The 12201-nt window shown below is 39.1% G+C and overlaps 1 protein-coding gene across 1 annotated transcript in view; it reads left to right on the forward strand.

Annotated features, from left to right (window-relative positions):
* The window catches only part of Xpr1 (xenotropic and polytropic retrovirus receptor 1), a 172492-nt gene extending 166381 nt beyond the window's left edge, over nucleotides 1-6111 (forward strand). Inside the window, exon 15 of the mRNA XM_078022430.1 lies at nucleotides 40-6111. Coding sequence (XP_077878556.1) covers nucleotides 40-100 — 61 coding nt within the window. The 3' untranslated portion in view covers nucleotides 101-6111. The remainder of the gene's footprint in view (nucleotides 1-39) is intronic.
* The last annotated feature ends 6090 nt before the right edge of the window (nucleotides 6112-12201 follow it).

Consider the following 12201-nt stretch of genomic DNA (forward strand, 5'->3'; position numbering starts at 1 on the left):
AATGAACTAAATGCTTTTCTTTCCCTTTTTTACCACCAGATCCAAGGCTCGTGACACTAAGGTATTGATAGAAGACACAGATGATGAAGCTAACACTTGAATTCTCTGAAGTCTAGATTAACATCCTTGGTTTTCCTACTCTACAATTCTTTCCTCGACCAACGCAACCTCTAGTACCTTTTTCCAGCTGAAAACAGGAGAAAACACGTAACACATTTTCCGAGCTCTTCCAGATCGGATCCTATGGACTCCAAACAAGCTCACTGTGTTTCTTTTCTTTTCTTCTGGTTTAATTTTAATTTTCTATTTTTAAAACAAATATTTACTTCATTTTGCCAATCAGAGGACGTTTTAAGAAACAAAAACATTGTACCTTATGGATTGTTTACAATCACAAGGACACAGATACCTATCAGGAAGAACAGGCACTGCAAGGACCTTCTGATGGGATGGTACTGAGATAGCTTGGCTTCTGCTTGGCTCGGTTTTGACTGGTTGAAACCGGACATTGGTTTTTAAATTTTTTGTCAGTTTATGTGGAGAATCTTTTTCCTTTCCTTCATACCCAGCGCAAAGGCACTGGCTGCACTTGCAGGGAAAGTGCAACTTGGAGCAGTACCTTCATTCATGAAGCTACTTTTTAATTTGATGTAACTTTTCTTATTTGGGAAGGGTTGCTGGGTGGGTGGGAAATATGATGTATTTGTTACATATAGTTTTCTCATTATTTATGAAATTAACCATAAAAGAATGCTATAACTCCTGTGCAATGAAAGTGATAACAGTGAAAGAAGATGGGGGAAACTAATGTGGATGACATTTATGAGGGTCAGTTCCACATACCTCTTTAGGGAGACAACTTGCACCAGTTTGACTTTTTTTTTTTTTCTTTTCAATTTAAGCCAAAGTTTTATTACTAAAATTTTAAGTTGCTGCTGCTGTAGAGTATCTCTCATAACAAGGCACGTATTTCACACACTTTTACCCCACTGATTGAAATTCACATAAGAGAATCTGATACATTTTCGTTTAGGAATATTTACTCATATTCCAACCATAATAACTGAAGTTACACTTTATTATGCTTCAGCATGTAGGGTGATTGTAGTGTAATCTTTACTAACTCTGGAAAGCAGGGCTATTTTACTCCCTTTTTAGACAATTTTTCCTCTGGTCTCACCCATTTAAGCCAGAGTCTGATCAAATTAAAAGTCCATTAATGGGATATTTTTGAGCATGTGAAACAAATTATCCTTCCTCCTTCATATTACATTTATACAGAAGATCTTGGCAGCCATTTCTCCCAGCAGTGTTAATGCAGGAATTTCATGCCCTCCCATGATAGAAGCCTGCTTTAAAATTTTTGAGGGCCTAAAACTAGTCAGACATAAAACATATATTTCTTAGAAATTTCAGTCTATGATAGTCTATATGCAGTGCCCATTTTCACTTTTTTGTCTCATTTATTCCCTTTCTTCCCAAATTAAGCCCTGAAACTATAAGGCATTTTACTTTCTTGAATATAATTAGCATTAAATCTATCATCTCAGGCCTGGTGAGGAGTGTAGCTCAGTGGTAGAATGTCTGCCTAGCATGCACAGGACCCTGGGCTCAGTCTCCAGCCTGGCAAAAATAGTTAAAAATAGCATTTCATTATCTAACAAAATTAACATAAATACCAGGAAAAAGTAAAGTGTGTTTTAATTACCCCTCCAAGACACAGGTGAAGATTCCAGAGTCACCATCTGTAGACTTGAACTTACTTCTGTCATTTTCAGCTTCATTTAAGTCAAAGGAACAAATAAGTAGGAAGGCAGCTGTTGTCACTTGCTTTGTCTTAAAAACAAATGGCTACTGCCCTTTAGTTCACCCCTTTTGTCACCAGCTCTTCTAGTGTGCAAAATAAATCTTTACTCAACCCTTGTCATAATTCCAGTAGATAACATTAAAGTCACTGTTATTACCAAAATTATTCTAATTAACTGACAGTTTCTTTTAAAAGGAGTTTCTTCCACCTTTATTCTGACAACTCTCCAAAATTTCCCTTTGTTCCCTTTCTGAATCAAGATATTTTTTTTCTGGAAAAAAAAATCATCCAATTTTGTGGCCTCTATTTTTTTTTGTTTGTTTGTTTTGCCAAGTATGCCCCTTGTCCCAAAACTGAAAAGAAAGTGCTTATTTAAAAAAAAAAAAAAGTTAAATAAATTGAATCCTTGATAATAACCAGTGGTACCACTTTAGTGATCCTTGTTGGATTAAAGACTGCATTTTTCTATTTAGGATTTTTCTCCCCTGATTATTCTGGGTTTTGTACCTTAAAACTATGAGGGAGATATCACTGGTCTGTCAACCAATAGCAGTAATTATCCTGAGGATATAGAGAAAGTCCAATGACCAGTCATCTCTTATACAAATAAAATTGGTGATATTCATGTGTATCCAGAGCCATTTGAATTGTCAGATTCATTCTCTATTAGTAAATTTAGATGGTGTCACACACACAATCTTACACTTAGCTTCTGGTATTTCAATCCCCCAGTGTTTCTACTTCAGTGTATCCTATAGCTATTTCGGTCTTTCTCCAACTCCTATGATTCTAGGCTCTCATATCCACATTACTTCTTAATATAAAATACAATGATAAAATGTATTCTCTGCTGCATTTGTCCTACTGGCATAGTCTACTCAAAAATAGGCATATGTAACTTTCAGCTTATCATGACAGATGCTCAAATATGTATTTAAACACACAGCTCCACATTCCTTTTAAAGCTATAAATAGAAAAAAGGAATTTCCCTCATCAAGAGACTTTGGAAGACAAAGTATCAATTTAAAATTTTTTCCTTCAAAAAAGTCTATATTCATTTTTCTCTCCTCAGTTGTATATGCCTAAGCAGTGTGAATGCTCTGTCCTACCTAAAATTTTACTGGAAACTCCTGTACACTGAAACTCTCAATGGCTTTCTTAAAAATAACTGTCACAGAGTCATTTTACAGTCTAACCAAAGGTGAAAGAAACTCGATCTGATTTTTTTTTAAATTTTTAATATTTTATTTTTTAGTTCTCGGCGGACACAACATCTTTGTTGGTATGTGGTGCTGAGGATCAAACCTGGGCTGCATGCATGCAAGGCAAGCGCGCTACCGCTTGAGCCACATCCCCAGCCCTCGATCTGATTTTAGGTTTAAAATTCTAGTTTTATTTTTGAGAGCCACTCAATTTTTAATATCAGTTAAAATCCTACCCCAGAATAATGAAAAGGAAAGTGTTTAATAAAAAATTAAAATTCATTTTTATTTTATGATAATATGGAAAGCATTGATGTACATAGAGAAATGGAAAAACAGCAAAGTGGTTTATTTGTTATGCACAAATGAGTGCCTATATTTAAGACTGCCCATACCATTATAACAAATAATTGGCAATTTCATATCATATAGAGAGAATAAAATGTTCAAAGATTAAGTCATCATTAATCATGATGGTAATTTTTAATTTGGAAAGAAGTTGAAACCCTACCTGCAACCTTCTTTTCCAGTACTTTGTTGTTAGACTCCTTAAGTGAACTGCTTAAGTTCAGATTCAGAAGCAAGGGTGTAGGAGGAGAATGCCAGTAGAGACCAGTATAAACCCTTAAGGAAGGAGAATGGGGATCCACAATTCCTAAATATACTAGACGTGAGATTTCTACTATTTAACTGAGCTCTTACTATGGCAATTTGTTGATACATTGTATCTTTGCACCATGGTTTGACTGAAGTACATTCACAACCAGAGAAAACAATTCATCCATTTCTGAAGTGATAAACTAAGGCAAGATAAGAATAGAAGAAAGTCACCTGGTACTGAGTCAAATAGTCATCAGATTAACAGACCTTTAGTTGAAGAGGAGTAAATTAATTTTGGAAATAGCAAAATACAAGAGGATATTGGCCCTTGGCAGCAGAAGCAGGGTGGCGTGGGAGGTACGTGAGCTTAGTATGCAGGTGTTAATCTCCATCCCTCACCAAGAGTTGTTACACTGCCCAGAAAGAGCTGCCTTTACTCTCCTATCATTATTTTCCATTACTTTGCATTATTCACGAAATTGTTCTTTATCCCCACGTGAAATTTTCTAAGCAGGTAACTAGAACATTTTCTTATTCTAAAGAAAAGAATTCAGAAAATAACCCTATCCATAGTGTTATTTTATTCAGAAACTTGGGATTCTTGGAAATGATTACCACTATATTTGATAAACACGTTTCAGGTTATTGTTATTTTAACAGTTTGCATAAAAGGTGCCTAATTTTCAAAAAATAAGTACTTCTTACTATAAAAAACATACTGAATTTTTAAAATTAAAATAGCTTCTTAGGTTAAAGCAAAATCATGTTGAATCCGTGGCTTTCTCAACTACAAAAATCACCATACTTTTCTCAAATCTAATAAGAAACCAGTACATTACAGATAATATCTAAAGTGACCAGGTGAAATAGAAGTTTTGGTAGGACTTTTGAAAAGGTAAAGAAAAATAAATTACATCAGCTTAGTTTTTTTTTCATCATTGATATAAATTTTTTTTTGCTCGTTATTTTAAAGTTTTCTCAATTACTTATACATACACTTCTGCATTTCAAATGTCAGTCTTGATACTAAATCTTAAAAGCTCCTGACTTTCTGTATTGTATTTCAAGTCTTTTTGTTAGGGCAATGGTGATATGGGTTAGAGTTAATTGTATTATAGCATAAGAAGTGTCTGCTGTTCAGTGTTACGGATGAACAATTTCTAACCAGCATTAACCACACACCAGTCAACAAATATGAAAAAGTAAAAGCATCTCATTAGGTTTGGAAAAGCTTAAGTTAAGCAACATAGGATCTTGCCTGGGAATGGGAAAGAACCTGCTGATTGGTATGGCTCCTGAAACCTTTCTTTTACCGACTGTCAAAACTCTGGCACTGAGTTGCCCCTCAGAAACAATCTTTCAGAACAATCTTTCTTACTTAGGGTGGAAGAGGAAGCATGAGGGACAAGAGTTTTCCCTGAAGGGGAGAAAATTGTTATGCTAATTTTCCTTTGAAGTGTGTTTCCTTGTAGCAAAACTTTGGCCTATTTATTATTAAATCAATGCTACCTTCAGTTTTTTTGTACGGTGCCATCAACCGAAAGACAATCAAATAACCTATTGTCTGCCTTGGATTCAGTATGTCTGCTAGCTACACAGTTTCACCTTGTGTACCTTCAAAACAGTTGTTACTTGCCTTCTATTCTCTTTTCTCTATACCATGGCAAATCAGAGGACAGACTGCAGTACTACTAGATAGATGTGGACTTCTAAGAGAGAGCAAGGATTCCACCTCACTGTCCCTTGATTGTACCTCAGATCCCTGCCTGCATTTTCCTGATTGTCTGTAGCAACACCAGCATGGTGGGAACAGGGAGAAATTGTGGGAAATCACTGAAGAGTAATTATTCATGACACTTATTGCTCCAAACTGTGCGGTAAAATTGTGAGCCACTCAGTTCATTTACTACAAAACTAAGCTTTATCAGATTGTAAAGATTAATTTCTTGCCATTTTCTGCATTAGCACAGAAGCTTGTATCAATGAAGAGTATTTAGGAGAGGAATGGGGTGGGAAAATGTATTTTGCTTTTCAGACCCCCTCCCTCTGTTTCCTTCACATACCCAACCTCCTCCACGCTGTGTGGTAAATGATACTATGAAACCCTGAACTACCCTTGTCAAAGTAACTATGGATTGTGATTAGTCCTCTGTGGGTGCTTCTTTCTTTCTCTCTTTTTTCTCCCTTGCTTTCTTTCTTACTCTCCACTCTAGTAAATGGAAAAGGTGACGTCAAAGAACTGATGCTTGCTTGGACCATGATGTATCTGTGACTGTGCTCTTAGCTGTCTCCTTTTTCCTTCTTATATGGGTAGAATTCTTAAGACGTGGATTTCCCTTCTTGATAAGTAGGTTAAATGCACAATGTGGTACTGTTTTATAGTTTCTAGATGGTTGTATAAAGCAAAAGTTAATGTGGTTATGTGTTTTTAAAAGAAAATAAGTGATTGGTTACAAAACTTTGTCCTTTTTTCATTATTACAAGCTCTCTGTTTTCCAATAGTTTGCTGACTCCTTTGTCACTAGTGAATGGTTTGTCTTACTGTGTTTTTCTCTCTGGGAGTCTTTTTTTTTTTTTTTTTTTTGGTACCAGGGATTGAACTCAGGAGCACTTGACCACCGAGCCACATCCCCAGCCCCATTTTGTATTTTATTAGAGACTGGGTCTCACTGAGTTGCTTAGTGCCTCACTTTTGCTGAGGCTGGCTTTGAACTCACAATCCTCCTGCAACACCAGCAACAAACACCTCCCAAACCTTTGGGATTACAGGCATGTGCCATGATGCCTGGCCTGAGAGTTTTAAATTCTTGAACTTGGTTCCCTTGGGACTTACTAGCATATAAGTTTAGGGAAAACAGACTACCATGGTGAAATTTTTTAAAAAACTATTTTACTAAATTAAAAATTTTAAAGGGCCTTTTACGTGAGATATGACTCTAAAGCAATGAGATTAATCCAACAAATTTGGTGGGTTTTTTTTAATAACTCACAAAACAAAGAATCTGAGGTGAAATGATATGTTTAATTACATCTTGGAAAGCTGGACACTTGTCACAACATTTCTGTGCCCTATGTGGGAGCATAGCATTTTCTGCTGAATTCCTCAACTAATTAGTACTTCCAAGATCTGTCTAGAAAAAATTATAAAATTACCTGACCATAAGATGAATATTCCAAAAATGAAAAGAGAAAAGTAATTTATTTGTAAAGCATTAAAGCCTTTTCAGGAGCCTGGTGCAGTGGCACACAAAGCAAAAGGATCACAAGTTCAAGGCCAGCCTGGGCAAGTTTGCAAGACCCTGTCTCAAAAGAATTAGAGGGCTGGGGATGTAGCTCATGAAAAAACACCTGTGGTTTCAGTCTCCAGTGCAGGGGCAGGGGGTACTTTTTATTTTATTTTAATACCAGAAGCTCTGTTTTTCCTATATTTCTACATAGGCTGAACAATAATGTAATTAATATGGAGATTCCAAGCCAAAATCAAGATAGGCTATGAATATGAATCACTTGATACTGAACACTCTTTCTACAGTTTGATAACATACTCAACACTGAATGCCTGTAGTCTTACATTTTCCAAATAGATAGCATTGAAGTTTCATGGGGATTAATGAATCATTGCAGTTTCTTTATGAAGAAACAAATACTAGAGCAGAGCAGGTTTGATAGAGGACAGTATTTTATATGGAAGTGTTCCCCTGAGACACAGAATTTAACTCCCTAGCTAGGATCCCAGGATTTGGTACAAACTTTTACTAACGTGGCCCCTGGAGGCACGGAAAATGTGATGACCTGGGCTGAGCAAAGTTGAAATTCCAGTCAGGGAAGTGGCAACAGTGCAGGAAGGGAGGTGGGCCATATTGTGCGGGAAGAGGTAGAGGAATAGAAATGATACATCTTATACAAATCTGGTCCCTGAAGAAACTAAATGAATTAGGAGGAGTGATTAGATGCAGCACCAGATGTGGTATTCTTTTCTAATCAAAACAATCAGAAATGGTTCACATTTCCATGAAAATAACAATATACATTAATAGTTTTGCTCCAAAGAGCCATGATAAGTCCAAAGAGATCTGGACCGGATGAACATCCTCAGAATATCACATTGATTACATCAATGACACTGTTAATTGGGTGGGTTGAGCAAGAGGTGGCTAGCATGCTGGAGACAAGTAAGATATGCATGAGCCAGAGGGTTGAAAATTAAACCTGTCAATGTTTTCATGGGTCTAGTAATCAGACATCATCCCCAAAGCAATTATTAAATTGTACCTCCTGGTATGAAGAAGGTGGCACAGCATAGATAAGCCTCAAGTTCTTAACATTCCACACCATCCTTGCTCTTTCTTGTTCTGGGACCCATCTTTGAATCCAGAACAAGAAAGATCTCTGCAGTTGGCCCAGGCTTTCATGCAAGCAATCCTGCAGCTTATGATTCTACAGACCCTGTGGAAGTATAAATGGTGGGAAAGTATAGAGTTGTGGCAAGCCCTAGTGAAAGCCTCTCATACTGCAAGTCCCTCAGGCTTCAGAGCAATACTGTGCCATGCAGTGAAGAATTGTATACCTTTGAAAGACAACTCCTAACCTGGTATAGAATGTCTGATCATAGGTCACCAAGGACCTAGTGACTAGAACTTCCCAACAAATGCTGTTTCCCATCAGCAGATCCAGCCACAATCCACCATAAGATGGAAGTGATACTTCCAGGATTGAGCACGAGCAGGATCAGAGGGCATAAGCAGATATCTAAACCTCCCTGTCACCTGCCAAATTATTGCACCAGAGCTCCTCCCTCAGGACACACCGATGGCATTATGGGGGATCCTATAAGACCTGCTGAAAGAAAAGGAAAAAAATCCTTAGTACACGGGAACGATGCAAGCTGAAATCAGATGGTAGTAAAAACAAAAACAGAAAACAATCCTCCCGGAGGTCAGAGCTTTGAATAGAGCACCTCCCCTCCACTCAGGGAAAAAGAAATGACCTAAAGTCTGTATATTAGTGGCAAATGGCCCATCTTTCTGGTCAGAAAAAGTAGATCAGGGAAGGGAGTCTGGGGTAGAGGTATGTGGACAGACTTACAGAAGCAGGAAAAGATTCTTATCCTGCCAAAAGTCATGCAGCTATCACTGACAAAAAAACTGAATAGCCAAGTGGTGCCTCAACCCACTGATTCAGCCAGCCTCTGTCATTGGCCACTCCAATGTTGACACAATGGTTAGATGAACAAAGTGGCTGTGGTGGCAGAGTAACTATTCACAGGCAACAGCAGACAGTGTCATTTAGTAAGACACTAATGTGTCTACTGCTGCTACCAAAGTCCTCAACATGACACAATTTCTCAAGAAAACCAACCAGCCAAGTCTTATCAGCAAAATGAGACCTTGCCCTCCTGGAAGGCCCAGCAGCTTGTTCTTAATTCTCACAAGAACAGGCAAACATTTGCTCTTCCTAATCAGAGCTTCACCCTGAAGGACCTTCCAAAGGCTTAGAGAATGTTGGATCCACTGTTGTGGGGTTCCATATAACACCACCTCAGACCAGAGAACCAACTTGACAGCCATAGGTGGGGTGACAATGAGCCCATGAAAATGGGATTTAGTGATTTGCACATAATGCACTATCTGAAAGACACCGGAATGGTATACTGATGACATGAACAATACTCCATGAGCATGAGTGACATTCTGCAAGAGTCAGTGTATGCATTGAATCAAGGACTCCATTACTATACCCCCAAGGATGGACACCTGGATCTAAGTAGCATGAAGTGGACCAAGTAGCCCAACTCACTGTCATGGCCACTAATTCTCTTTCTGTCCCTTTATCTTTGAGCTGCAGAGTGGGAATTCCTGGGCCTTTTGCATTATGAGGTAGGATCTTTAGGTTGCCCGTGACCAGGGACCACAGGCAGAGAGTGACTTCATTTTGGCAGGGTAATTGGCCCTGATCTCTAGAAGAAGGCAGGTCTGCTATTACACAATGAGAAAAAGGAGGAATATATCTGGTACATGGATGTAGAAAAAAATGACATGTTGAGCCTGGAGATGATATGGCTGTGTTTTCAAAAACAAACTCTGGATTTTAGTGGGAGGATGGATTAGAAGCAAGAGGCCTAGCCCCACAGGTTGGATTCCCCAGAAGGCACTGAGAGGAGCTTGGGGTGTGCAGTGTGCAGTGTTTATTAGAGGACAACACCTGTGAAGTGGTGGGGAGGAAGCAGGGTGGGGCAGAGGGAGAAACTGAACTGCACTGAGATCAGAGGAAACCTCAGCCAACCCAGTGCGGAACTCGGCAGCGAGTATTGCCCCTTGGAAGGGTTAAGTGCTGGGACAAGATGGCTGGGCTTTGTGCCTTTTGAACATAGCCACCAGAAGTAGCATGGTGTGGGGCATAGTGGCTGTCTACTGAGCCGGCCCCTGCGGCTGTGGCCAGTGGAGCCCGTGTGCTCATGGCGCTCCTCTCCCCCCAGCAAGGCCCTCCTTGAAGACAGACCTCCGACCTGGCGGTGCACTGCTGTGTCCACCTCAGTTCACTCTGTGCCACGTGGCTCCCTTGTCTACTGTATTCAACAGCAGTTCCTCCAAGATTCTGGGGGTTCCTCTTCCTGAGGGAAGCTTAGGAGGGGGAGGTTAGCAAGATGAGCCAGCTTGTACAGCTGTGGGCAGTTTCTGGGCCACAACTGATAGGTGTACCAGGAGATGTGAGAAGCCAAAAATACATACTTCTGACCTAAAGGCTCAATTTTGCTCTTTTATGTAATTTAAAATGTTAGCTACAATGAATCCTATATTGTGTAGGATGGGATCTGGCCCTTATGCAGTCCAACCTCATCTTTGTCTGCCCTCAAAATGAGCCTGCAGAAAGATATGTCTCCAGCCTGGTGCAGTGGTGCACACCTGTAATCCCAGCCACTCAGCGGGTGAGGCAGGAGGATCACTCAGCCTCAGCAACTTAGGCCCTAAGCAACTTAGACCCTGTCTCAAAATATAAATAAATAAATAAATAGGACTGGGGATGTACAGCTCAGTGGTAAAGTGTCTCTGGATTCAATCCCCAGTACCAAAGAAAAAAGAGATCTCTCCCTGCCTCCATGCATGAGGCCGATTTCTCCAGAGAATTCTCCCTTCTGCCCTTTGTCTGTAAAAACTATTTCACTTCTTCAAGAAGACTTGTGCCTCTGCCCACACCCCCTTCATGTGTTGAAGGCGTGGTCCCCAGTGCAGCAATGTCTAGAGGTGGGCTTTCAGAAAATGCTTGGAACAGGAGAGCTGGACCTTATCAGTTGATCGATTTATTTGATGGATTAATACTTTGAATGGACTCCTGGGATGTGGTGGAAACTATAAGCAGGTGGGGTGTGAGTGGAGGAAGCAGGTGACTGGGAACACACCCTTGGGGACTATGTCTCCCCCACCCATCCTGGTTGAGCAGCTGTCCCCCACCGTGCCCTCTGCCATGATGTTCTGCTTTGCCTCAGGCTCTGAAACTGTGAACCAAAATAAACATATCCTCCTCCAAGTTGTTTGTGTCAAGTATTTTTTGTCACCACAACAAAAAACTAACACAGGAATACATTTAACACTCTTATGGATTGAATTGTTTCCTCCCAGAATTCGTATGTCACAAACCTAGCCCTCAGTATCTTAGAACTTGATGATGTTTAGAAACAGGATCTGTGTAGATGTAGGGGGTAAAGATAAAGGGAGTAGGGTGGGACCCTAATGCAACATGACTGTGTCCTTATCTAAAGGGGAAATTCAGATACAGGCAAGCAGCACACCATGAAAATGACACGGGAAGACTGGAATTACGCTGCCATAACCATCTACCAGAAACCGGGGGAAAGGCCTGGGATGAACCCTCCCCGGCATCTTTAGAGGGAACGTGGTCCTGCTGACATCTTGATTCTGGATTTCAAGCCTTCAGAACTGTGAGGCAATAAATTTCTGTGGTTTAAATCGTGCAGTTTATGGTACTTTTAACCCATGAATGTGAGATATCCCTCCATTTATTTGTCTCCTTGTTTATCTCCTTTAGTTTCTCTCAGTAATGTTATGTAGTTTTGTAAAGGTCTTGCTAAAAACCTTTAGTTAGGTTACTCCTAGGTATTTGATGTTTTCTGACAATTGCATTGCTTTATAAATTTCATTTTCTATTTATTTGTTGCCAAGTGTGTATAGAATTATAATTGATTTTTTGTGACTTTGCATTCAGAAAAATTGATAGTTTACTTCTTAATTTTAAGAGTTTGGAGATTCTTTTGGATTTCATACAAAATCATGTAATCTGCAAATAATCACACTTTTATTTCTTTCATCATTTATACTTTCTAGCTTTAATATGCTGGTGAAGACCTCTGTTACAATATTAAATAGAAATAGAACATCTTTTCCTTGTACCTGAACTAGGGAAATGTTCAAAGTCTCACCAAAGTATCAGATTAACTTCATGTTTTTTAAAAGATACCTTTTATCAGAGAGGTATCTCAAAGTTTAGAGTCTGTTTTTATGCTATCCGTTACGTTATATCAATCTGGTTATTTTTACATCATTTCCTATTTTAATTATTGTAATCTTATAATGCAA

The sequence above is a fragment of the Ictidomys tridecemlineatus genome, chromosome 10, assembly GCF_052094955.1.
Source record: "Ictidomys tridecemlineatus isolate mIctTri1 chromosome 10, mIctTri1.hap1, whole genome shotgun sequence".
NCBI lineage: Eukaryota > Metazoa > Chordata > Mammalia > Rodentia > Sciuridae > Ictidomys > Ictidomys tridecemlineatus.